Below are 23,139 nucleotides of genomic sequence, written 5' to 3'. Positions count from 1 at the left end.
GGGAAACAGGGAATGTCCTTTCACTCCAGAAGCCCAATGCCTAAAGTCACTCCTAATGCAATGCCAAATAAACTGAGCCAAGGGGATCTCCTGCCTGCCCTTGACCCAGGGATGCTCACACCAGCAGCCTCATGCCTGTCAGCACCAGGAGCATCCTTGCACCCCAAGTAACCCACCCCCAGGACCTACAGCAGTACCCTCGGCACCTACGGCACACCACAGACACCCCGCAGCCCCGGGGAGCATCCCAATCCCCTGGAGCGAGAGCGCTCCAGCCCGGAGGGCCCTGCTCCCCGCTCTCTGCTGGGTCCGACGGGCCGGGCCGGGCGGGACCGGGCGGCCCGGCGGATGCGGGGCGGGGGCCGGGATGCGGGCCGCGCAGCTGAGGCGGGCGCACAATCCCCCTTTCAGCACGTCGCCATGGCAACCCGCCGGCTCGCCGCGGCCGCTCATCCGGCCCCCTTAACCCTCGCCGTTACCCGCCGCCGCCGCCGCCGCCGCCGCCGCGCTCGGCCCCACCCGTTAACCCCCGCCCCGCCGCGCCCCACGCCGACGCCCGACTCCAGAACCGCGACCCGAACCGGGACCACCCCCCGCCCCGAGAGCCCCGCGGCCGGAGCGGCGGCCACCCCCCCCCCCCCCAGCGCCGCGCCGCGGGGCCGGTCCGGCCGCCCTCCCCATCCCGAGGCGCCGCGGGCCGTGCCGCGCCGTGCCGGTCCGTGCGGGGCGGGGCGGGCGCACTCACCGTCGGGCGCGGCGGCGCGGCTGGGCCATGCCGGTGGCGGCGGCGGCTGTCCCGCGCTCCGCTCGGTCCGGCCCGACCCCGCACCGGGAGCGCGCGGCGCGTGCACGGCGGAGGCGGGCTGGGGAGGGGCCGCTCCGCGGCACCCCTTCGCTGCCGCCGCGCTGCCCGGCCACCGCTGCCCGGCACCGGCACCGCGACCGCCCGGATCGGGCATCCCACAGCCCCGCCGCCGCCGCCGCGCCGGCCGGGCCCGGTACCGCGCGGCCCGGCGCCTGCACCTCCCCGGCCGCCGCGCCGAGGGGATGCCGCACCCGCCTCGCAGTCCGGTACCGCGCCCTCCGGGTACCGGCACCGGCCGCTCCTGCACCCCCGGTGTCCCCCAGGCCCCCCAGACCTGCCCTGCTCGCGGCACCGGCACTGCCCTGCTATGGGCCCTGGGCGGAGGGGGTCGCCCCCGCCTTCCCGACCGGAACACCTGCACAGCCTGGGGCACCCCGCAACATCCCAGTAAAGGATCCCATCTGTAGGGGCATCCCGGCACGGCCCCGGGCATCCCGCACTGTCTGTCCTGTGCATACAGAATCCTGCCCCACTGCAGCCTGTGCCTGCGCCAGTCACTCTGCAAGGGTCCCTTTCCACCCTCGCGTAGCCCCGGGCCGTGCTGCTCCGGCACATGCCACAGCAGCCGGAACAATCCTTCAGCCCCGGCACATTTCCCCACAGCCGAGGGAGCGGTCCCCGCCTCTCGTACTGCTCCGCAGTGCCCAGCGAGTCTAGGGGAGGATTCGGCAGGTGTTCAGTATGGGGTGCCCCAGCCCAGGCTCAGCCTTGGGGCCCGGGCCAGCCCCGCCACGCACCGGGCTCCAGTGTCAACAACCGCCCACAGGCTCCCAGCAGCACGGCACAGCAGGACCCAGCACCTCTGTCATTCCCCTTCCCAGCATGGGGGTATTTTCCCCTCCCACTCATGGCCTCCTGTCAGGAGCTGCCTCTCCTACAGCCTGCCGCTGCCCATAGCAATGTTTCAGTCTTGCCTGATGGGATTATAGAAATCATTTGAAACAGGGCATGGATCTGGGTCTTGATGGATGTATCTGATTGCTGCCTCCCTCTGCCATTGCCAAGGTAGCATCAGCTGCAATGCCTCCACAGAGCAGGCACCGTTTCCTGTTTAAGATGTTTGCATGGCAGCATCTGAAGGGCAGCAATTAATTTCAACTCTCCCACACACCTCTGGCACCTACACTGAATCTGTGAATGTGCAGTGGCAGGGAGATCCCTGCACCCCAGTGCAGGTTGGGCTTCACCTGCTCCAGTGCCTTCCAGCTGCTGCTGCAGAGCAGGGCAGAGCTTTCCTGCTTCTCCTGCCCTGGTACCTCTCCCAGGGACTGCTTATGGGTGGTCAGCAGCTTGACTGATTTTGTTGCTAGACTGTTATACACAGGATGTATATAGGGCATACCAATATAGCTCACCCTATTTTATATATATATATATATATATGTGTGTATATCTATATATATGTATAGAGGGTGAGCTGCAAGCTGCCACCCACTATGCCATTCAGCAGGCAACACGGTCCAGCAGTACCTGGCATCGATGTACAACCTTACCAGGGTTCCTTAGCCCTGAGAAGCATCTTGAAGGGGGCCCTGGACCAACGCTGAGCTGCCCTGCAGCAGGCAGAGCGTCAGGCACAGCTCCCTGGGTCCCGCTGCCCAACAAGACCAGTCCAGGATGGGCTCATGAAGCACGGCTGCAGTGGTGCCCCATGGCCCACTCCCCACCACGAGCACTGCAGGTGAGCTGGGTACTCACACAGCTGCTCCACGCCCAGCTTCAGCTGCTTGACTGAGCAGTGATCGATTTTCTCGCACAACACCAGTTCTGACAGTGCCTCACAAGCCACCTTTGCCCAGGGTACGGTCCATGGGGACCCTCTGTGCCAGGCTGCCGGGTGGGGTGGGTGTGTAGGGCAGAGCCTGCTTCAGCCCATCCGTCCCCCCCAGTGCATCAAGATTTGCTGCAATCTCGGGCTTCTCCTCAGATGCTGGGCATAGCCCAGGTGTGGCATCGCCTTCAGGGAGCTCAGCATCAAACAGGCCCACCCCGGCACCACCCCCTCCCTAGACTGGTGGCCGAAGCAGGGCAGCTGTGTGCATTACTCAATGGGCAATGTGTATTAAAATGCCCCCACTTGCCTCTGGCTCTGTCACAAGCAGCGTTTAGCCACGACTCGGAGAAGGAGCAGAAGGGCTGGAAGCTGTCAGACCTGCTTAAAACGGCCGCGGCTCAGTGCTAATGTGCAGCACAGCAGCTGCAAGGCACGCAGCCAGGCCAGGCAGAGCACAGCTCCCCGGACAGCCCTGCGCCGTGACCAAGTCTTGCACTGGTCCCCACGTCCCCTGGAACCTCCTGCACCCACTGGAAACCTCTGGGCAGCCACCGAGGGATGTGTGGGATCTTGGACACTGTGACAGCGCGGCGTCTGTCACCACAAGAGAGCTTTGGAGTGCTGCTCATCCCACACAGACCTTGCCTGCCAAGCAGCTGACACAGCTGCGAGAAGCCTTTTTCCAGAGGAAGAGTAGGGCCAGCCCTGTTGCTGGGCCATGCAATGGAGAGTCCCGTGGCAGGAAGGGACAAGTTATCCCCTTTCACCCCAGGTGGCTCCTGGGGTGCTTTCACCAGATCCCTCGCTCAGAGCTCACAGCAGCTCAGCACCCGACTCTCGGTGTTCTCGCACGGCAGCACTCCCGTGTCACCACAGCTGCTGTGCAAGGGTCACCCACCGCAGCCCTGTCCAGCCAGCACGGCTGTGCTGCCTCCTGGCCCGCTCCGGCTGCTGCAGAGCCGCCCCCCTCCCGCCTCCCACCTCCGGCGCGGCAGCGATGCAGAAGGAGCATCCAAGATGCCGCTTGGCGCAGGCTCGGCTGCCGCCCAGGGCCGGCAGAGGAGGGGGCCGCCAGCCATGACCGTACACACGAGGAAGAGGGGCATACTGTGGGCAGAGACAGTGCCCAGTGTCCCCGGGCAGTGGCCCCTCCGTGTCCGCCCCCCCCGGCAAGATGAGGGCAGCAGAGTCCTCCTGCGGCAGCCGCCGGTCCCTCCGAGCAAGGGCGGCCTGAACACAGCCGTGGCCAGGAGCAGGGCTTCCAGCTCTGGGTCACCGAGCACGGGCTGCCGGCAGTCAGAGCCGCCGGGGCAGGGGGAGGCGACAGGGCTGTGGCCCAGCCTGATCCGCGTGGAAGGGGACAAGCAGGGATGCACAGAGGGAGCAAACCCCTGCCCTCATGAACAAACGAGTCCCTTTCATCAGGCCCAGCCAGCAACACCTTCCAATGGTGCTGCAGCCACACGACAAGAGCCTGGCATAGGTGCAGGTGTTTGGGGACAAGCAGGGCAGAGGGTGTAGTGCCCAAGCAAGCCCAGAGAGCAGCTTCACATGTGCTCCCAAGGAAGAAAGGGCTCAAGCTCCAGTTCTTGGGACAGCAGACACTGGCCCATCAAGGAGAACAAGGGGCAATGCCACCCCTCACAGTCCCCTGAGCTTGCCTTCATGCAGCGGCCCACCCTCCAGAACTATTTGCCCTCAAACGAAGATCAGCTGCAGCTCCTTGCTGAGTCCTGGTGGTCTCACCCTATCCCACACAAACGGGACAGAGGGAAGAGGCTGGTCAAGCAAAGCTATCGCAGGGACCACAGGCTCAACTCCTGATGAAGAACCCAAGAGAGAAGAGAGGTGCTGGTGGCTTCCAGCTTCAACAGACAGCAGGAGTAGCAAGCACCAAGATCAGACCTCATGCCAGCAGGCTGCACTAAGCAGGGCAGAAGTTCAGAATGCACATTTCCCATGCAGAGAAAGCACCCTGGCTGTCAGGAAAGAGCTAACAGAGGAGCCTTGGTGCTTATCAGCCAAACCTTGCTGTGACGAGAAGCAAGAAGCAGCACTGTGAGTGCACTCAGTCTGCAGCTCCTCCTAGACTGCAGAGGTAAGGAGCTTGAGCACCTCTGTAAGTGCTGTGGTGGGGGAAGCTGGGCTCGTTAGAGCTCAGAACTACCCTGCAATAGAAGTCCCTCTTCGCTTTATACTGCTGTCCTGGTGGAGCATGCAACCTTGTGGGACCTTCAGCTTCCAACAGGACTACCAGTAAAGCCCTTAATCAACATAAAAATCCTATAAAGCTTGCACAAACCTTTGCAAGTATGTGAACATCAGCTTATGAAATAAACAGGGAAGAGCTTTCCTTCCCAAACAAAACGGTTTAGCCTTCACAAAAGCTAAAAATGCAGACATTAGTTCTATTGAGGAAGAGATGAAGACCATGTGTGGAGGGTGCTGCTGGGCTGTACTGGGAGGAGTGCTGAGGAGGAAAGGCAGGCTCTGAATACACACTCAGTTTGCAAAGTAAGCTCTCTGTATTCATCCGAGAATGTCTGCAGTATGGAGTTCATCTGGTATAAATAAAGTACAAAATTTTACAATGTCTTAATCATTATTTTAACAAAAATACTAAAAACTGAGTAAAAACTGAAACCAAAGTGGGAAGGGAGACTATCAGCCACAAGGGATCTCCATAAACATTTGTAGAAATTGGATAGTAAAAACACTTTCTCTGTACAATAAAATGCTCCTCCTGGCATCTCCCTGTGGGACAGATAGCAGCAGCACTGGGGGCACAAGGACACAGGGTGGGGGCTGCCCCAGAGTGTGGGTCAGGCTGAAGAGGCTGTATCCATCCACAGTGATGTCTCCCTCCTGAATCAGGCTGAAGTGCCACAGGTCAGTAGCGTCCAAATGGGTTGTTGTTCTGCTGTGTCTGTGTATCTGTTGAGGTCAAGACAGAGTTAAAGAGTCACAAAGTCTAGTTCAGAAAAGAGGTTCCCCTCCCCCATCACCAGTGCAGCATGAGGAGTGTCACAGGCCATGAGAAGGAAAATATAACCACTATGGTACTCCCTGTGCTGCAGATCTGCCTGAGCCCTTGAGCAGCAGCACAGCCAGGATCTCTCATTCTTTCAGGAAGAGAGAGTTATATTCTTGCCCTGATCCTGAAGTTTCCAGGGAAAATCTCTCCATCCCTCAAGGTGGAATTGGAGGACCATAAGAAAGCCCTGAAAGGTGGCAAGTAGCTGGGAGGATGAGTTTATGGATTAATTGTTTTTGATTTTGAAAGAAAGTCAGCTCTATAAAATGACACCATTTCTGCTTCCATACAAGCTGCTGAGCTACCTAGTGTCACTCATCCTAAAGCACTCCCAGAAACCAAAGGTTTCAGAGAAAATTTCCCTGGCTTCCTGTGAGTATCTCTGTACAGGCCCAAAGGACTTCCAGATGGCACAAAGGCAGGAAACATGGTAAAGTTACATTCAAGAACCTTGAGAACTTCCAACTGCTGGGACTGCTGTTTTGTGATTTACAGTGCTCACAGTATCTATGAGTACTGTCCAATACATAAAATTCTGTCATTCTTTTTCCTGAACATCGACATCAGCATATGTGACCCTAAGCCACTAAAGTAAAAGGAGATGAGTGTATCCTAAGGCAGCCTATCCTGGGCCCAAAACACTCTTGTCCCCCTCCTATGCAGGCTGGTTTTGGTTTACCTTCCTGCATTCCACTCCATCCCTGACACTACAAATGAGAACTCCAGATGCTTGCAGGGGGAGGTGATGCAAACCCAAGGAGGCAGCATGGAAGCTGAATGCTGACACAAGGCTGCATGGGACCCACACATGTATTCCAGATACAACAGCTCCATTTGCTGTACAGAAAGGCTACAAAAATATGGCTGTTTTGCTGTATTCAGATTCTTATACAAGGTCTTCCCATATTTGAATCTCCCAGCTGAGATCCTTTGGCACAGACTTATTGTTTGTGAATCAGGCTAGTGCGAAGCTTAGCACATTAAAACCTGGTTTAGGGAGGTTTTTGGCCACAAGGACTAAGAATTTTTCCATCAGGAACAAGTATAAGCACAGTTTCCAAGTCCCCCCACTCCACACATTACCAGATCTGGCAGTCTCACTCTCAGTGCAAAATAAAACAAAAAAACTATCAACTGAGCTGTCCATCTCTCAGCATTTTCATAGCATTTCTGCCATTTTTACAGCAGAAAAGCCAGTAAGGTGACAGAAGACAGTGACAGCAGGCAATTCAGAAGGGAACAGCATAGACCCTGAATTCTGTATTGTGATCCTCCAGCCAGTAATTCAATACAGACTATAGGAACACAGTGCCAGACTGAAAAACATCTATGCCATTACCCTGCTGTGACCACCACAAACACAGCAAGCATGCAGCTACACTTCCTAGAGTATTCCTCCTGCCTCCAAGAAGTCTTGTCTGGCTCACAACATGACCACAGAGTCTCTGGGTCACCCACCAAGCGACTACTCCAGGATTACAGCCTCCCTGTGCCCCTCAGAGGTCACCTGCAGCAGAGAAAATACCCCTAGATTATTTTAAAGCTGCACACTGGATCCTTTCAGGAAAGCTGTGTGGCCTTCCCTATGAAGACTCAGCTCCCTCTTCCCTCTGCAGACAGCAGGAGGAAGGTCTGGAAGGTTGTTGACAAGCTGGCAAGCACTGCCCTCCCTGCTGCTGTGCCCCCTTGGGCTGGTAGCTCTAAGTCCTGATGCCACCTCCCTGCCCAGTGTAATTTATGCCCTCAGACAGACAGTCGTCTGGCCCGGCCTCGCTTCTCTACACCAGAGTACCTCCAATAGGAAACAGCAGGGAGGAGACTAGCAACAGGATCAAGAACACTCAGGCTTACTGGAAAGCTGCTGCTGAAGCTGTCGAACCAGAGCAGCTGTTTGCTGCTGCTGCTGTGTCTGCTGAAGGCCCTGGCGCTGGAACTGTAAAGAGAGAAGCACAGTTATAGCCACACCACCTGGCTGGCAGCCTCAGCATTCACACAGGCCCTGGGAAGCTCAGGGAGGGAGAAAGGGGGGAGATGCACTGCTGGATCTGTGCTGGACTGTCACGTCCCTGTGCCTCCGAGGGAACACTCACAATGGGCTGCTGGGGGGGAAGAGCCTGCATCCCCAGCCCCGGGGGCTGGCCCTGCGCCTGTGGCTGAGGCACTGTGGACACCTGGGGCTGCTGCTGGGGCTGGGGCTGCGGTTGCTGGGGCTGCTGCTGCTGCTGCTGCTGCTGCTGTTGTTGCTGCTGCTGCTGTTGCTGCTGCTGCTGCTGTGAAGACAAAAGAGAAGGGACCATCAGGGCAACGCACACAGCACCGGGGCACACCGAGGGCTTAAGGAGGAATGATGTTCCATGGAGTAAAAACACCTCATGCACCATTTTCCTTACAGGTACCTAAATTACTCAGATTTCACCAGGACTCCACCCCAGGCTGAGAAGTGGCAAGAAATACAGGGACAGCAACAAAGTTTTCTGCAAGATGTGGTAATGACAGATGACAGGAAGAGAACTCTGAGTCTACTGGTCATTACTAGGAGCAAACAAGGTGCAAGAATAGAAAACCAAGGGCTCAAAAGGCTGCCTGATTCATCTTTTGCCTCCTGGTTAAGATCAGCAATAATGAATAATGAGTATTTGCCTGTCTCATTCTCAGATTCTTTTCAGAGGTAGCATCAGAGCTCCTATAATCTCCTTACACAATCCACTCCAGGTCAGCTACTCCTACTACTGGAGTTTCCCCTAATCTCTACCCTGAATTTCATGTGTTGTGTTTTAAGGCCATTTCTGGTCCTACAGCCTAGGGATAAGAAGAGATAAGGGTTTTTTTCCTTTCTTTTTAAGATAAAAAAATTGGAGACTTATTTCTCCTGTTGTCTTTGTCTCTCTAATACAACACATCCAGCTATTTCAGCCCTTCCTTCTCAGTCATGTCCCCCAATTCTTCAATCTATCTTGCTGTCCTTCCCTGCCACTCATAACAGCTGGTGTTACACTTCAATAAAAGGATGTGGATAAAACTGGATTCAGTGCTCAAGACCAAATGTTTACAGAATTAGTTATGCTGAGAAGAATATTCAGTGTGTTGGAGTCAGAACATACCCAGAAATCTCAAGGTTTTTCATTTCTCCTAATTTTCAAACAATTCTCCCATCTGTCAATGCAGTTTTTAACTCTCTAGATTAAAAAAAAATATTCCTAGCAGAAATAAAAAAATACTAATGTTATCATAAGAAACTAAACATGGTGATGGTAGGTACAGTTCCAATCACTGGCTCAAAAGGACAAAGTTCAAACCTCCAGCAGACTCAAAAACAAAGAAAAATACAATCAGGAGAAGGAACAGTGTCTTATGAAAGAAGGTTAGAAAACCCTGACCTTTGGAAGCTGCAAGTGCTCCCCAGTAACGTACATTGGGCAAATAACAGTGAGAAAGGACAGCCAGTAAACAGAACACAGTGGACAATAATAATTCATACAAGAACCAGTCATGAACACATTGGATCAAGGATTCCACGGATCAAGGATTCAAATTCAAAGGGAGTGAGTTTCTAGAACAGCCTTCCAACTTACACCAGTTTGGTCACAGGTTCCTGACATGGGTGCTGCAACCTGGCTACACAGGAGAGCAGGTGACTGACTAAATGAGCCAGGACACCAGCTTCAAGTCCTACCTTCTTGCAGCAGCTGCCTACCAACCCATGTAAGACAAATCAAAAGGCCACCCATCCTTTCCACAAGCCACTGCATCACGAAAGTCAGCTCCAGCACCAGGCACACCTCAGGTAACACAGCAGGAGTCCCACTAATGGGATAGCTTGGGCACTCCACCTTTGTGGGTTTTTTAAGCAACCAAGCAAAGTCAGCTAAAAGCTGAAGGTATACATGAAGTTACTGAGCTAGGAGAAGTGTTAGCAATTTGTCTGAGGCATGTTCTTCTAAATATGAGTGATGGAGAATGCTAAAAGAAACTCAAAGTGAATAGTCAGGGGGTGCTACTTATCAAAAGGACTAAAAGCTGCTGACCAGGCCAGAGGCAGTTCTCTTGTCCAGTGCAAGGCAGCAATTCTCAGATACTGCTGACTGCAGCTCTCTGCAGGAACCACTGTCTCGTTCAGGCCACTCTCTGAACAAAAAGACTCAGCACTCTGTGCCATGTAAAGTCTCCCCATATTCCACAGGTTTGCTAGGCCTTGTCATAAGGTATTGGATTCACCAATTAAACTATTTGTGTTCGTTCCTCTGACAATTCAATACATTTCTATAATTTCTAGAAATATATCTTTATTTCATGTAAGAATTTAATATTCATAAGGTCATAATGCAAATCCATGGAGTACTCATGTCTGTTGACTCATGCCTTGTGATCTTCTTTGAACCTAGAGAGCTGGGTCTAACACTTGGCTTTGGATCATTTTTCACCATCTGCTGTAAGAAATAAGAGTACATGGACTGATTCATGCCAGATTTTTTGCCAATGGAAAACTGTAACCAATGCTTATTTTGATCTTGAGAAATACAGATATGCCCCTAAAGATGATCCTGAACAACTTTCTTGCTCTTTTGTGGACAGGGGGCTTTTCACTTCGTTTCTAGCTCCTGCCACACTTGCACAACAGCTAACTTTCTGCACAATCTACTGGCTCAGTTGGAGCAGGAAGAAGTGGGACACAGGCCAGAGGACTGAACAGACTTTTAGCTCATGGTAGGTGACTGGCACAAGGCAGTGAAGCAGGAATCTCTATCTAGAGTGGCCAGCTCTAAGGAAGGGAGAACTGCCTAGCAAATTACCACAGACAGCCTCCAACAGAGTGACATCCTTCCTGACACAGAGAGGCAGAGGTAAGCAGCACTGGGCAAGCCTCCTCCTGCTCCAGCAGCCTTCCTCCTGTCAGCAACCACTCACCCTCAGCATCTGTTGTTGCTGCTGCTGCCTCAGGTACTGCTGCTGCTGTTGGTCAGGAAGGATCTGGCTGGGTCGAATTCCTGAGGGGACTCCCTGTGGACCCAAATGGTTCATCCCACTCATCATGGGGGTCTGCTGTATTGACTGATGAGGAAACCTGCAAGAGGAAAGGACAAGCTCACGGTGTAAAGGATTCACAGGCAACCAGCTTTCTTTAATCCAAACACAACTTCTGACATCAATGGGACAGCCCAAACAGCCCCCTGCAATCCATGCTGTCTCTGCAGAAAGGTGAGGGACACAAGGGCCTCTCAAGGGCTTAATACAACCTGCTTTTCTAGAAGCCCTAAGTAACAGTCATCATGCCACTGTTCTGCATGGCTTTCCTGCTGGATTTATGCCTGCTCAAGAACAATGGAAATCTCAGATTTAGCCCTTTGATGGCAATATGCTGGTTAGATTTAAAACAAAAAACTGTGACTTTCCCATGTAATTTTTCTTCATACTTTTCTATGCCATCTTTCTCTGGCTAGTAACAGTTTCCTGCCTACAACTAGCATTTCCAAGTTTCATCCTATCTCTCTGTTTCTTCCCTGGATAGAAAGCTGGATAAAGATGTTTCTCCGAGGAAGCAAAGTACAGCATGGGAGAACAGGGTTTTCACAGTCTGCTGCTAGAGTTGTGTGTGCAGAACAGGGAAACCCTTAATGAAAAGAGCTTATTAACATCCCATAGGGCAGGAGGTACCTCTGTGTGTTGGCCAAGGTGTGCCCATAGCCAGGGGCCTGCTGGTGCACGTAGCCACTCGGTCTCTGCTGCATCTGTCTAACAGGATCCACTAGAGCAGCATTAGAGCTGGGGTGGGAATTCTGATAGGGCTGACCAGAATAGGTAGGAGGTACCATCGTGCCTGATTGAGAGGGGTGCTGCTGAAGGCCTATGTGGGAGACATAAGGAGTGTAACCCTGAAATGAAACAAAAAGGCCTTTTTTAGTCACAGGGTGAAAAGGAATACAGAACATAGGAGATCAGCCTCCTGTAAATAGTGTCACAAGGAAGCTCATTAGGGAGAGGAGCCGAGAGCTTTCAGGGTTTAGCAGCAAGAACAAAGCTGCTGCCCTTTGCCGAAGCCAGATTCCAGCCCTGCCTGCAGTCACTGCCACTTACCTGGGAGGGCTGCAGTGCTCCATAAGACGGGGTTGGAGCCATTTGGCGCACAGGCTGCTGGCCCATTATGCCCTGGCCCTGCTGGAAGGCAAGAGAGAAGCGCTTTTTCCAACATCTCCAAAGGGCAGGAACACTGCTGCTCTCTTCTCAGCAGCTGCCACTAAACCAGACTTCACCGTGGCTTCATTGCATAACCTATGAGATTGCTGTACAGCAGGCACATGCTCAAGACTTCTGTCTCACCCTGACCTGGGACAAATAGGCCACTAAAAAACCTGCCCGCCCCAGCTAGGACATGCACCTCTCATTCCCCAGGGGTCACCCCGTGACAAGCTCCTCCAGCTGTTAGTGACACGGGCCCACAAAGCAGGTGGCATGAGAGGAACAGACACAAGAAACAGTGTATTTCAAGAGCAGATACAGAGTTGGGCAGTTCTGGGTAAAAAGGACAGCATCAAACAGCCTGGCCATGCTATACTGTGGAGTCAGCAACAGCAAGAGCACAGCTCTCACTTACCAACTTTGCTTGCAGCTGCTGCCTCAGTATCTGTCCTTGGGACACTGGAGGCTGTTGCCTGTATACTGCTGGCTTGTAGGAGGGATCAATGCCCATCATGCTCCCCATCCCTGGAGGCAGCACACCACTGTAGGGAGGGCGACTCTGAACCAGTTTTCCCAGTGGCATGCGTACGGGCCTGTAGGATGTATCCAGGCGAGGGCCACCTGCAAGAGGAAGAGAAACAGGCAGAGCAGTCATGGCTATTGCTGCACCTCATAGCTCCAGAATGACCGTTCATCATTGTACCTAGACGTGACAGGCAAAAGGAGAAAGTGAAGGGTCCTGCACAGGACCATCTCACAGAAAAGGTTCCCAAAGAGGTGAAATATTCTTGGCTCTCCAGTGCACCTACCTGCTGGAAGAGGCTGATTCTGGGCATAGAGACCCACTGGTGATTGCCCATATGCCAGCCTTGACATGGTGCTTCCTGATTGGTGATGCAAGAGATCTGTAGGCATGCCAACTCCATATGAAACCCCTCGGCTAGGGCCCAACACAAAGTCCTGCAAAGACAAAGCAGTAAGAAAGATCAGTGTGCACTGGGAATTCATGAATGGAGGAAGACTATTAAAGGGTTGAAAAGTCCACAGGAGGAAGCCAAGCATGTCATCTGAGCTGGCCCGACTCCTTTCTTCCCATCAGGGATTAAGAAAGTGCTTGCCTTGCCCCAAGCTAGAAAGAGCAGGATAAAGCCCCAGTACTCCCAGCTGAGAGGAAAACACATCACATCTTCACAATAACACCACTCTCAGGCTCCTCAGGAAGACTCTAGGGAGTGTTTTGTGACTAGGAATGGTGGACATGGGACATCCAGAGCTGCTGGACACTCCATTACCTCAGTTTTGCTGGCAGACTGGTTGCGTTTCTTGGTTTTGCTCTGTTTTTTCTTGCGTTCCTCGGTGGAGGTGGCAGGATTGGAGCTTGTTTTATCAGCCTTGGCTGGTTCAGCAGTTTTCTTCTCTGGCTCTAAAGCCACAGGTGTAGGAGGCTCTTCCTCTTCGGGGGGCAGTGGCAAAGGCTCCAGGTAGTAACTGCGGGGCTTGGGTTTCAGGTGTGTGTGATACAGAAGAAGCCTCTGCTGCTCCTCAAACCTGGACACCTTGCGATCCACCCGGACTGTCCCAAACCATCCCCAGGAGAGCGGGGCTGAGTGCTTCAAACCCTCAAAAAGATCCCAGGGAGAAATCTTCTGCTTTGTAGAGACTTGCAAACCCTTTAAAGCAAAAGAGATAGGAACCTTGAAGTCCCTGTTGTTGCTCCTATGAGGGTACAGGTAACCCTGTGCTTTCGTCAGGCTTTAATCCAGATCTCTCAGTAAACAGTCTGAGTCCTTGCTAATGGTCCTTGCTCCTCCAGGTGGCAAAGCAGTCATTTCTAAAAGCCTTCATCAACTGTCTAGTCTCCTTCATTCCATCTTTGTCTGCCTCCTGCACATTGGCTCTGCCATTAAGTTAGGTGACAGGGATTATCTGTTTCTCTTTACACTTCATATAACCATAAATACAACTCCCAAATTTAGTTAACATCTCAGGTCACAGCAGCATGCTATCACCAAGCATTAACACCCCAGCTTTGCCCTTTTTGGACATGGTTATGTGTGCAGCCAGCCACTTCAAGGAAGAGAAACAGGGAATAAAGCAGGGAATGAGGCACTGCATACAGATGCCTGCCAAGCTGTGCAAACTTAAGGCATCAGAGGACAAGGTGACACCTGCACTCAGGAGCTGTGATACAGACAAAAATGCTTCATTTACCTCCTTCTTGAAGATGGAATCAAAGCCAGCTATTTTATTGCCTTTAGTGTCAATGAGGGATCCCTGAGGTTCACAGGTGATGACATCTCGGGTCTGCTTGGGAAGCGGTAGTAGCTGCCGCACTTTCTCCAGGCTGTCAGACTGACGGTCCCCCAGCTCCTTCTGCACAAGTGGAACAAAGAGGACTTGAAGAATTTTTCAGGAAAAACCATCTAAAACCCACCTATGCCTCTTCTGGTTTTGGCCTCCATCATCCCTGCATTACTTCTCACCTTTACACCCTTCAGGCCTACAGAGTCATAGGGGCCACCCTCACTACTTCATCTAAACAGCAGAAACAGGACTGGCACTGTTCATGAGACACAGGTAAATCTGCATAGCTGAACAACCACAACACAACATGCTATGGTCCCCATACAGGGCCTGGTGTCCCTCACCCTGAGTTTCTTGACAAGATTCATGTATGCCCGCTTGTTCTCCTCCATGCTGCCCTGAGAGATGCTGGACATATCAGCAGCCAGGGTGCCATTGATGAGAACACTCAGCATGTCCAGCACGGTGGTGAAGAGCTCACTGTTGGTGAGAGCAGAAAGGTCAGTCACCTGAAAAGCTGATAAAAAGCCTCTGCCATCGCTGCAACACTAAACACTATTAGATTGTCAAGACTTCCACCCACATTTAGAAGTGTCAGTCTTCAGAATAACCTCCCCCACTAATCCTCATTTTCCTTCCTTATATACCACACTTGAGTTTTACTCCCACTTGAGTTAGGTGCAGTATCACAGATTAAGACTGGACTCCTCTGATATCTCTCTGCATCTGGAAAGCCAAGTTTGTTCTGAATATGGCTATCAGGATCTAAGTTGCAGCCTGCTATTATTCTGAAGCCTCTTTCAGCTGTCACTTCTGACAGGTCATCTAGAGAAACAGCCAGCTGAGAAACAGAGCCATGCTAACAACTGCCTCCCTTGGGAAGTGTATAGAGCAGAAGTCGAACTCCAAGTTACTTGTTTGACTGCATGTCCACAGTGCCACTGCTGATGATGTCCAGGAGAAGCACAGCCCATTCAGTTGTCTGTTGTGTGCTGCGTTGGACTGTGTCGAACATTCCTCCCACCTGGCAGAGAAAGGGAATTTAGTCACAAGGACATCAAAAAACAGTGCGATTTTGAAGTGAGAAAGGAGCTTAAACCAGAGTTTAAAGGAGCTTAATTCCTACTGAGAGCGGAGGGAGACTGCTCTCAGCGGCCAAACCTCAGATGCAAGTAGTAGTGCTGTGGGCTGCAAAGGCATTCAAAGGGGAAGGCACATCTACAAAAGAGACCAAGTCTCTGGATTTCATCCTGAAATCTGAAACAGAGCAAGGGAGTTTATTTATGCACCCTGTCCTACTCAGGGCCCAAGACCAAGAAGCAGCACAAGTGTCTCTCCTACTTCCTTGCCTCAGGACATATATAGACCCTGCAGTGTGTGCTTGTTCCAAAGGAAAAAAAGGCAGACAACTCTTCACCCCAGATGGTTAAGCTCTTTTTCTTCAACTGCTCACCAAATTCAGCCGCAGTTTCAAGGCCTCATGCATCAGCTGCTTGGCTTTGCAGTCATCTTGGTACTGATCTTCTCGCCAATTTGTAACAATCTAAGAAATACAGAAGAGAGGACAAACCTCACCAGCTGTATGCTGAAGCTTAGAGAGAGCAGCTTGTACCATTCACTGTCTGGTGACTCAGAAATGGTCAGCTCAAGCTCCCTATACCAAAGAGGGTAAGACAAGCAACATCCTGAGGCCATGCTCCCGAGCCTGTCTGCTGGAGGAGCAAGCTCCTGAGGAAAGTGAGGGGAGAAACAAGACCCCTACCTGCTGGACCTGACTGTACAGAGAGGTGAGAAGGCCTTCCCGCTGCTCATCCTGACCTTTCAAGCATGTCAGCACCAGTGACAAAAACGGCTGCTGGCTCAGGAGGGACATACTGTGAGAGAACAGAGAAGGAGCTGTACTGCCAGGCTGGGGGAGCAGCACAGCAAACACTGCCTGCCCTTTCCCCTGGACTCACCTCTTCTGTTTCTGGCGGTCCCGCTCTTTGCGGGATGATGACCCTAAATGCTGTCCTTTCTCCAACTCTTCTCCAGCAGCTTTCAGCACGTGGCCCTGCACTGATGTTGGAAGCTTGGCAATCAGAGGGGCCACCAGCCACACTCCTGATCTCTCCAGGGAGCTGTGACAACACAGGAGAGGAAAGCTGTTTGCAATGCAATTTAAGAGTTGTCTACAGGAATGCTGCATGCTGGTTCTACACCTACCTGAGGATAGGTTTGGATTTGTTGCTGGCAGGTGTAGCACTTGTCGAGCTACTGATATTGTTGACTCCATTACCAGTACAGCTAGCAGAGCTGGTCTCTGCTGACTGCTGGAATACCTCAATGGTGGCCTTGGCTATGTTTTCTAACAAGGAGTTCATCTCCTGGATGTAAGGAAGAAAAAGACAGTCAAGTCCTTCTCTGAGAGCACCTACTGCTTCCACATTTCAACTCGGTACAAACTCAGTTTGCTAACTTTGCCATGGCTGCTGCTTCTGGGGTCTCAGACTCATTGCTTCCTTCTTGTGCCTGGCCTCCACAGCCTGGCTCCCTCACTGTTTACTTTCTCCCTATCTCCACTTATGCCAGGCCACCTCCCCACTGACTCACAAGCAGCCACTTCATCCTCCCCTGTATGATCCCCTCTGAGCAGAAACTCACATTGCTTGCTGTCTGTTTGATCATGAGCTGCAGCTCCAGCGAGGACTGCCTCATGGTCCACTGGTCCAAATTCTGTAATGCACACACATACACACTTCACGTAATTCCTTATCTCAGTTCAGACTACACCAACCCACACCCTCAGGTCCCACCATAACGAGTGTCAGACCCTCAGAGGGCTGCATTTACACGAGGTGATTACTAGGACACTCAGATTCTGCCAGCAGCCTGCACCTGTAAGATGCGTTTAATCCTTTGCCGCTGAGGATTTTCTCCCTCCTCATTGTCCAGGAGCCGGTGTGGATAACAAATCAGCTGCATCAGTCTCTGGGCCTGTGTGCTGCTCAGGACAGGATCCTGCAAGTCATTGCTGTCTTCACAGAGAGACTTCAGACATCGTTCTCCTACCCACTCCTGCAAGACGAAGGCAGAGTCAGCACAGTCAAACTGATGTCTGATTCCAAACCAACACCCCTGCTTTCAGTCTTAGAGAGATGCACGGAACACAGCAAAATCATAAAAGCCTTATTAGTATGCAGTTATGCCTGATAATCATTTCTCTTCATGAACTGTACTATCCTCATTCAGCAGGCGTCAGGCACAGCACAGTAATCAGAACAGAGGAAACAAACTTTGACAAGTCAGCAGTAATGAAACACAGTAGTTGCTCTTTCTTTTGAGAAGATATTGGTGTGATTTAACAGTACACAGTCACTACCGTGTCCAGGCTTCCTCAACACTGCCACTTGGGCTCAGAAGATCAGAAGGGATCACTTAAAATTGTTCAGTCTATTTCCAGCACAACAAAGCTCTGGAACTGTCCTAAGTTAGGTAACTCAGGGTTGCAGCTAGCACTAAACCAGATCATGTCTTGGGGAAAAGCACACACCTTAATTCTCAAATAGTGACGGAAAACACACTGCCAAACTTAGTAAAAACCAATTACTTAACTTCTCAGACTCTGGAAAGGAAAGTGACTGACTGGATGCAAGCCCCTTATAAAGTCACATATTATGAGAAGGTAGACAGAAAACTATTATTGTCAGCCTCTTGATTTCAGTTGATGCTCCCTAAATGTATGCTAATAATAAGGGCAGCAATTTCCAAACATGAGGTAGGTACTTCACCCAATTTATAGTTAACCTGCAGCATTTGTTAGTGCAGAAATTTTTCATACTTAAAATTAGGCAAATTCATTAAATTAAAATCAACAGAGGACTGCTGTATAAGCACTTCTGCATCTGCAGAGGAAGCCTGATCAGAGAATTGTTCCACTGAGAAGTGACAACAAAAGAAGAGATGAGGATCCAGTTCATTATGCTATGCCTAGAAAGCTGGAAAGACCCTTCAGCAGTGGGTAGCAAACTAAGCACCGAAGCACAAAGACTGAAAGGGTCAAAACACTGGTTTGAAATCCTTGTGAAACCCAGCCTAGATCATTATCTTCATTCCAGATTAAGTTTGCACATGAGATGTCTTGATCTCTCCACTGCCCATTGCATTTCCCCCTTCAGTGTTGCTACATCACAATATCTTGATAATAATCTTCTCTTTCTTGCCTAAGTAATACACATTTCCTTGGGAAGACTCTTTTTATCATTTGCTCAGCTTCTTACAAGAACTCAGACTTCATTTTCAATCCACTTTATTGGTATAAAGACAAATGAAAGACAAGCTGGAGGGGAAGGGATGCCATCCAGAGGGACTTGGACAGGTTTGAAAGGTGGGCACTGGAACAGGTTGCCCAGAGAACTTGTGGATGCCCCATCCCTGGGAGTGTTTAAGGCCAAGTTGGATAGGGCCCTGAGCAACTTGAAATAGTGAAGGTGGCCCGGCTCATGATCTTTAAGATCCATTCCAACCCAAACCATTCTATGATTCTATCAAAAAAACCTTTAATTATAATCTGTTCCTTTTCCTAATCCCCTCACAATGAAATCTATTATAAAATATATACCTGAGACTGAGAAACCACAACCTACAATTTAGGGCATTGATAGTGCCAGTTCACTGCTCACAGAAGAGGTGCTAATATTAAACACAGCATTTTATCAGCCCTTTACAGCTGCAGGAAGCCTGCAGGAGCTCTGGCACAATTTGGTGGTGGTAACTCACGGGTGTTTGCCGGAACGCTTACTTCTACATAATCAGTGCTGCCAACAGCTGGTATGAGCAGTGATACCTGACACTGCTACTCCCTGCTGTGCACAAACACCTCCACTTGCTTCCTATATAGACTTTGTCCTTCCTATATAGACTTTGATCAGCAAGGGAATATCTACTTCTGTAAATGCTACAGTCAGGTTCCAGTGATATCAAGAATGTTGAATTTATATTTAAAAATAGGTGGTTCCAATTCCTTTTTGGTAAGCTGGTAACATTGCTATGCAGTCAGCCAATTAATAAACAATAGCATGAGGACAACACACAGCACTAATTGTGGGTTTACACATTAGTAATATAAAAAACAGGTTTCAGATTGTAACACCACATCTTTCCTGCTGAGAGAATAAACTTATAACCGAGGCTAAGGATACCTTTCAACATCCATTTTCATACAGCATGGCCACTCTGCTCTGCAACATTATTAGCCAGGTTTCAGCTCCTCAAGAGTCAATTTTCCACAAAGGAATAGAAATACTGGTGCTGTCAGATTAGGCTAAGCAAAAGGCTTTTGTTGTCATTGTTTTAATTAACTAATCAGAGTAATGCAAAGCCCAGGGATACATTAACAGCCTAGCTGCAAGCAACACTTAGGCAGCATCCTGAAAGACACCATTTATCGTTTTAATAAACCATCTGTCTGTCATTCTTGTTCTTTGCCTTCAGCACACATCTCAGCTTACCACTCCCAGCACTCCCCTCCTTGGACAGGAGCCCTGTGCTGTTGCCAAAGCAAAGGGGATGCAGTCCCTGCATACTGCAACACCTAATTCTTGAGCACTGCTTGTGTCTGTGTTTTGCTAGCAGTGAGCAATCCTCAGTACTGTCACATGACAGAAGCATTGCAGGTTCTTCACTGATCTTTCCAAGAAATACCTGCCAAACCCAACCTGAAGAAAGGCGTGTGAGATGTAACTGTCTGCAGAAGGGATAAGGACACACCTAGAGATGGGACAGACTCACCTGTTGACATATACTCCTCAGTACATACTTGGCATAAATATCCAAGCTGGCTGTTTCTACAGTTACTACCCGGCCACCAGCCTTCCTGGTGCCCAGCTCATCATCCATGAGATCATCAACACCTCCCGGGTGGGAAAAGCCAGAGCCTTTCAGCTCTGCATCTCCTAAAAGGAAAGCACAAGTGTTATCCAACAACTCTAACCACAAAGTCTGACTCAAAAAACATCCTGAGATTCTGTAAACTCTCCCCGTGATCAGTGACCTCTCTGCAGCCAGGAGACTCAAAGCATGTTTACAGCTACAGACACATCACATATCCACCAGAACAGATCTCCTCTGGCCTTATGCACAGCCAACACAAACAATACAGTGCTGTTCTCCCACTCCCCTGAAAAGCATGGTTATATGTTGAGGCTAACACAGGTACACACCCAGAACAAAGACAGCCTTCAGCACTGCAAAGACTGCTCCATCCACAATACGATTTTGGGAAGCTGCCAGTAAGTGACGGTCACAGGAAGAGCGGATTCCCACAGTGGGTTTGTCTGCAAAGAGGACAAAGGCGAAAGGCAATACTTAGCAAGAGAGAAAGGCAAGGGCTCCAGAGCTGCCTGAATTATGCCAGTGCCAGCAAGTACCATAAAATCCAGCTCAGAGAATCCCGAGGCCAGTTCCTTTCCTAACTGTAACATGGGGCCCATTTAATTAAGTTTCAAGAAGCATAGTGCCAATCACATTGTGACAACTGAACCATGAAATCCAAATGGGGTGCAGAGCCTGTGTCATGAACTCCAAGCTCCAACAGTACCCTAGACCTAAAATACAAGCTGGATTTAGAAATCTGAGCTATCAGGATACTGGTGAGAAGCCAAGAACAGAGCTTCCTGGAATGTTTCCATCATCACACAAAAAGGGAGTGCTGTAAAACAGCAGCTTCTGGCACCAAGTTATGAGGCTATACAAAGCTCAAGACACAAAAGAAGAAGTGATCGTTACTCTAATGGCTTAGTGACAGCAAGGCCACCTCTACTGTCTGGTTTTCTGCCTCCAAGAACCTTCTCCCCAGTGCCTGGCTACCATGGAGTGACATAAATGGAAGGACACTGTTCTTTGTCCTATGAAGAAAGTGCATCAGGCTTTGCCTGCTTTATTCAAAGCAAGCAGGTTACGATCTCTAACCATAAGGTCTCATATCTCTCCTTGGTGTGCAAGAGCCTTAGTACTTTGACAATAAAGAAAGGCTCTAGGTTCATTCACTTACTGCCATCTTGCTGGCATGGGTTCAGCTGTGGAGTCTTAAACAGATGGAGTAAAATCCGGCAGGTCAGACGTGCTCCTGGTTCTGAGTCCTGTTCACTGCAGGCTATGTAAAGAAAAGAGACAACTGAGATTTCTTAAGCACCAGGACAGCTGACTCTCAATCCAAAAGCTATTCACAGTGTGCTGCCCTGGAGCAGCCAGCCGAGAAGCTGCAGCAGCCTTACAGTATTTACAAATATGGAGCATGAGCAGCAGTTAACATGCAAGCAAACAAATCCCTCAGTATTATCCCCAGCGACATGCACTGCATTCTGCTTGCTCCATCTTTCCAACTTCACCCTGTCAAGAGTCTGGATGCTACAATCTCCAGAGCAGAAATAGGAAGGCTGGTGGCAGAGTAAGGCAGTGGCACAGGTGCTGTAAGCCCAGCCGGCTGCTCTAGCCAAAATGCTAAGCTGAACATTATTATCAGTGGGAGGCATACTTCTGGAGTTCAGAGCTGAGTACAATGGTCACACAGTGAGGCTGATAACAGCTCCCCATGTTTATTTCAGCTTGTACGCAAACTCAAGAGAGCAGGGCGGTGAAAAACCTTAGCACAACCACTTTTTGACAGAAATCAAAAGGCCCAAAATTCTCTAAAGCACCACATTCAGTTATTAAGTATAAAAGAAGTATTAGAGGCATGTTTCACAACTCTAGAGTTCACCAAGTATACATTAAGCACAAGTGTTTGGGTCAGAACTGAGAGTAAGACAGGTTTGTGCAGGGATGCACTTACCAGCATTGAGGAGTGAGGGGATAGCAGCACAGCGAATCAGGTCCTCCAGCAGCAAGCACTGCCGGGCAATGAGAATGGCAACAAAGGTGGCCAAGGAATCATGGAAAGATAAGTCACTGACCTGAAAGAGAGGAGATCAGCCAGTGATCCAAACAGCTTCTACCTCATTGCCTCTGTCAGCAATTCCTAGGAGCTGGATGGCAGAAGGGCCCATAACACCTGGTCAGTGTCCATGGTCTGCCCAGGCTGCAACAAACACCAATGGCAGCCCCTGGCATTCAAAGCCTTTTCCCTGCCCTCAGAAGACAAAGCCTCCATCCCTTGTTCACTTTTGCCTTCTCCCAAGGGATCCCTCCACTCCTGCTTCAATTCCTTTTCCCCTTTTGAATATTTGCACTTGCATCAACATTGCAGAGGAGATCATTGAAGCCACAGGTCCCATTATTGGAGGAACAGCACAAAGCTTTGAGCACACCCAGCCACTCGGCACTTAGAGACTTGCAGTAGCCAGTTAGCTCAGCACACAGGATAGCAATGTCGTTCACCCTGTTAAATAAATAATGAAAAAAGCAGAGGGTCAGCTTTGCTACTCATGCATGCCATCAGGTCAGTGATTTTCTAAAGGACCCCAGCCTTGGCTTCCCCTTCTTCACACCCCAGTACAGCCAAGATATGGCCACTGGTTTCTTACCCTCACCTAAAGAATGTACTTTCTCAGTAGAACCATGAAAGCTCTGCCTCTCACCTGTCAGGATCGTGGTGTCCCACACACACATGCATCAGTGCATTACAGACAAAACTGTAGCGATTGGCTGGGTTCTCATTGAGGCTCTTGCCCAGGTTGGTGTACGTAAAGTTATGTGCAGATGGATTTTCAATGGTGTCAATCATGAACTCTGGTTCCCATAGCATGTTGGAGTCAGATGGCTCAACATTGCAATAGATTGTGTTCTTCACCTTGGAGCAGAAGTCACTAAACAGGACAGAAGAGTGGTTAGGACACAAAAAACTAAGCGGCCACTGAACTCTAGTGAGCAAAGGCAAACCCTCTCTGGGAAAGAACACGTTGAAACTCAAGATCCCTGTGTACCAATAAAGACCAACAAATTTGTTATTTTCTATTCATTCCTTTCTGTGCTTGCATTCTAAGACTTGTTGAACATTCAGTTTATTTTCCA

The 23,139-nt window shown here is 50.5% G+C and overlaps 2 protein-coding genes across 7 annotated transcripts in view; both read right to left on the bottom strand.

Annotated features, from left to right (window-relative positions):
- Positions 1-833, bottom strand: part of NLGN3 (neuroligin 3) — a 39,234-nt gene extending 38,401 nt beyond the window's left edge. Inside the window, exon 1 of one of the 2 annotated variants that reach the window (XM_053955570.1) lies at positions 746-833. The gene's annotated coding sequence lies outside the window, so the exon portion shown is untranslated. The remainder of the gene's footprint in view (positions 1-745) is intronic. The other variant, XM_053955574.1, reaches the window with a different exon arrangement.
- A 4,308-nt stretch (positions 834-5,141) lies between these two features.
- MED12 (mediator complex subunit 12) overlaps positions 5,142-23,139 on the bottom strand; it is a 35,606-nt gene continuing 17,608 nt past the window's right edge. The window contains exons 21-44 of one of the 5 annotated variants that reach the window (XM_053955460.1): positions 22,707-22,934; positions 22,363-22,507; positions 21,962-22,082; positions 21,182-21,283; positions 20,352-20,465; positions 19,921-20,084; positions 17,029-17,208; positions 16,795-16,866; positions 16,357-16,517; positions 16,110-16,271; positions 15,914-16,025; positions 15,605-15,694; positions 15,066-15,175; positions 14,496-14,631; positions 14,059-14,220; positions 13,140-13,517; positions 12,657-12,807; positions 12,263-12,468; positions 11,746-11,826; positions 11,326-11,543; positions 10,579-10,735; positions 7,764-7,943; positions 7,525-7,606; positions 5,142-5,573 (exon numbers count right to left, since the gene is read on the bottom strand). In XM_053955460.1, the coding sequence (XP_053811435.1) occupies positions 5,530-5,573; positions 7,525-7,606; positions 7,764-7,943; positions 10,579-10,735; positions 11,326-11,543; positions 11,746-11,826; positions 12,263-12,468; positions 12,657-12,807; positions 13,140-13,517; positions 14,059-14,220; positions 14,496-14,631; positions 15,066-15,175; positions 15,605-15,694; positions 15,914-16,025; positions 16,110-16,271; positions 16,357-16,517; positions 16,795-16,866; positions 17,029-17,208; positions 19,921-20,084; positions 20,352-20,465; positions 21,182-21,283; positions 21,962-22,082; positions 22,363-22,507; positions 22,707-22,934 (3,556 nt within the window). In that variant the 3' untranslated portion in view covers positions 5,142-5,529. Of the gene's footprint in view, positions 5,574-7,524; positions 7,607-7,763; positions 7,944-9,804; positions 10,101-10,578; positions 10,736-11,325; positions 11,544-11,745; positions 11,827-12,262; positions 12,469-12,656; positions 12,808-13,139; positions 13,518-14,058; positions 14,221-14,495; positions 14,632-15,065; positions 15,176-15,604; positions 15,695-15,913; positions 16,026-16,109; positions 16,272-16,356; positions 16,518-16,794; positions 16,867-17,028; positions 17,209-19,920; positions 20,085-20,351; positions 20,466-21,181; positions 21,284-21,961; positions 22,083-22,362; positions 22,508-22,706; positions 22,935-23,139 lie in introns of those variants that run through there. The other 4 variants (XM_053955461.1, XM_053955462.1, XM_053955463.1 and 1 more) reach the window with 4 other exon arrangements.

This window comes from Vidua chalybeata, chromosome 14, assembly GCF_026979565.1.
Source record: "Vidua chalybeata isolate OUT-0048 chromosome 14, bVidCha1 merged haplotype, whole genome shotgun sequence".
NCBI lineage: Eukaryota > Metazoa > Chordata > Aves > Passeriformes > Viduidae > Vidua > Vidua chalybeata.
This window is presented reverse-complemented; position numbering and strand designations above follow the sequence as displayed.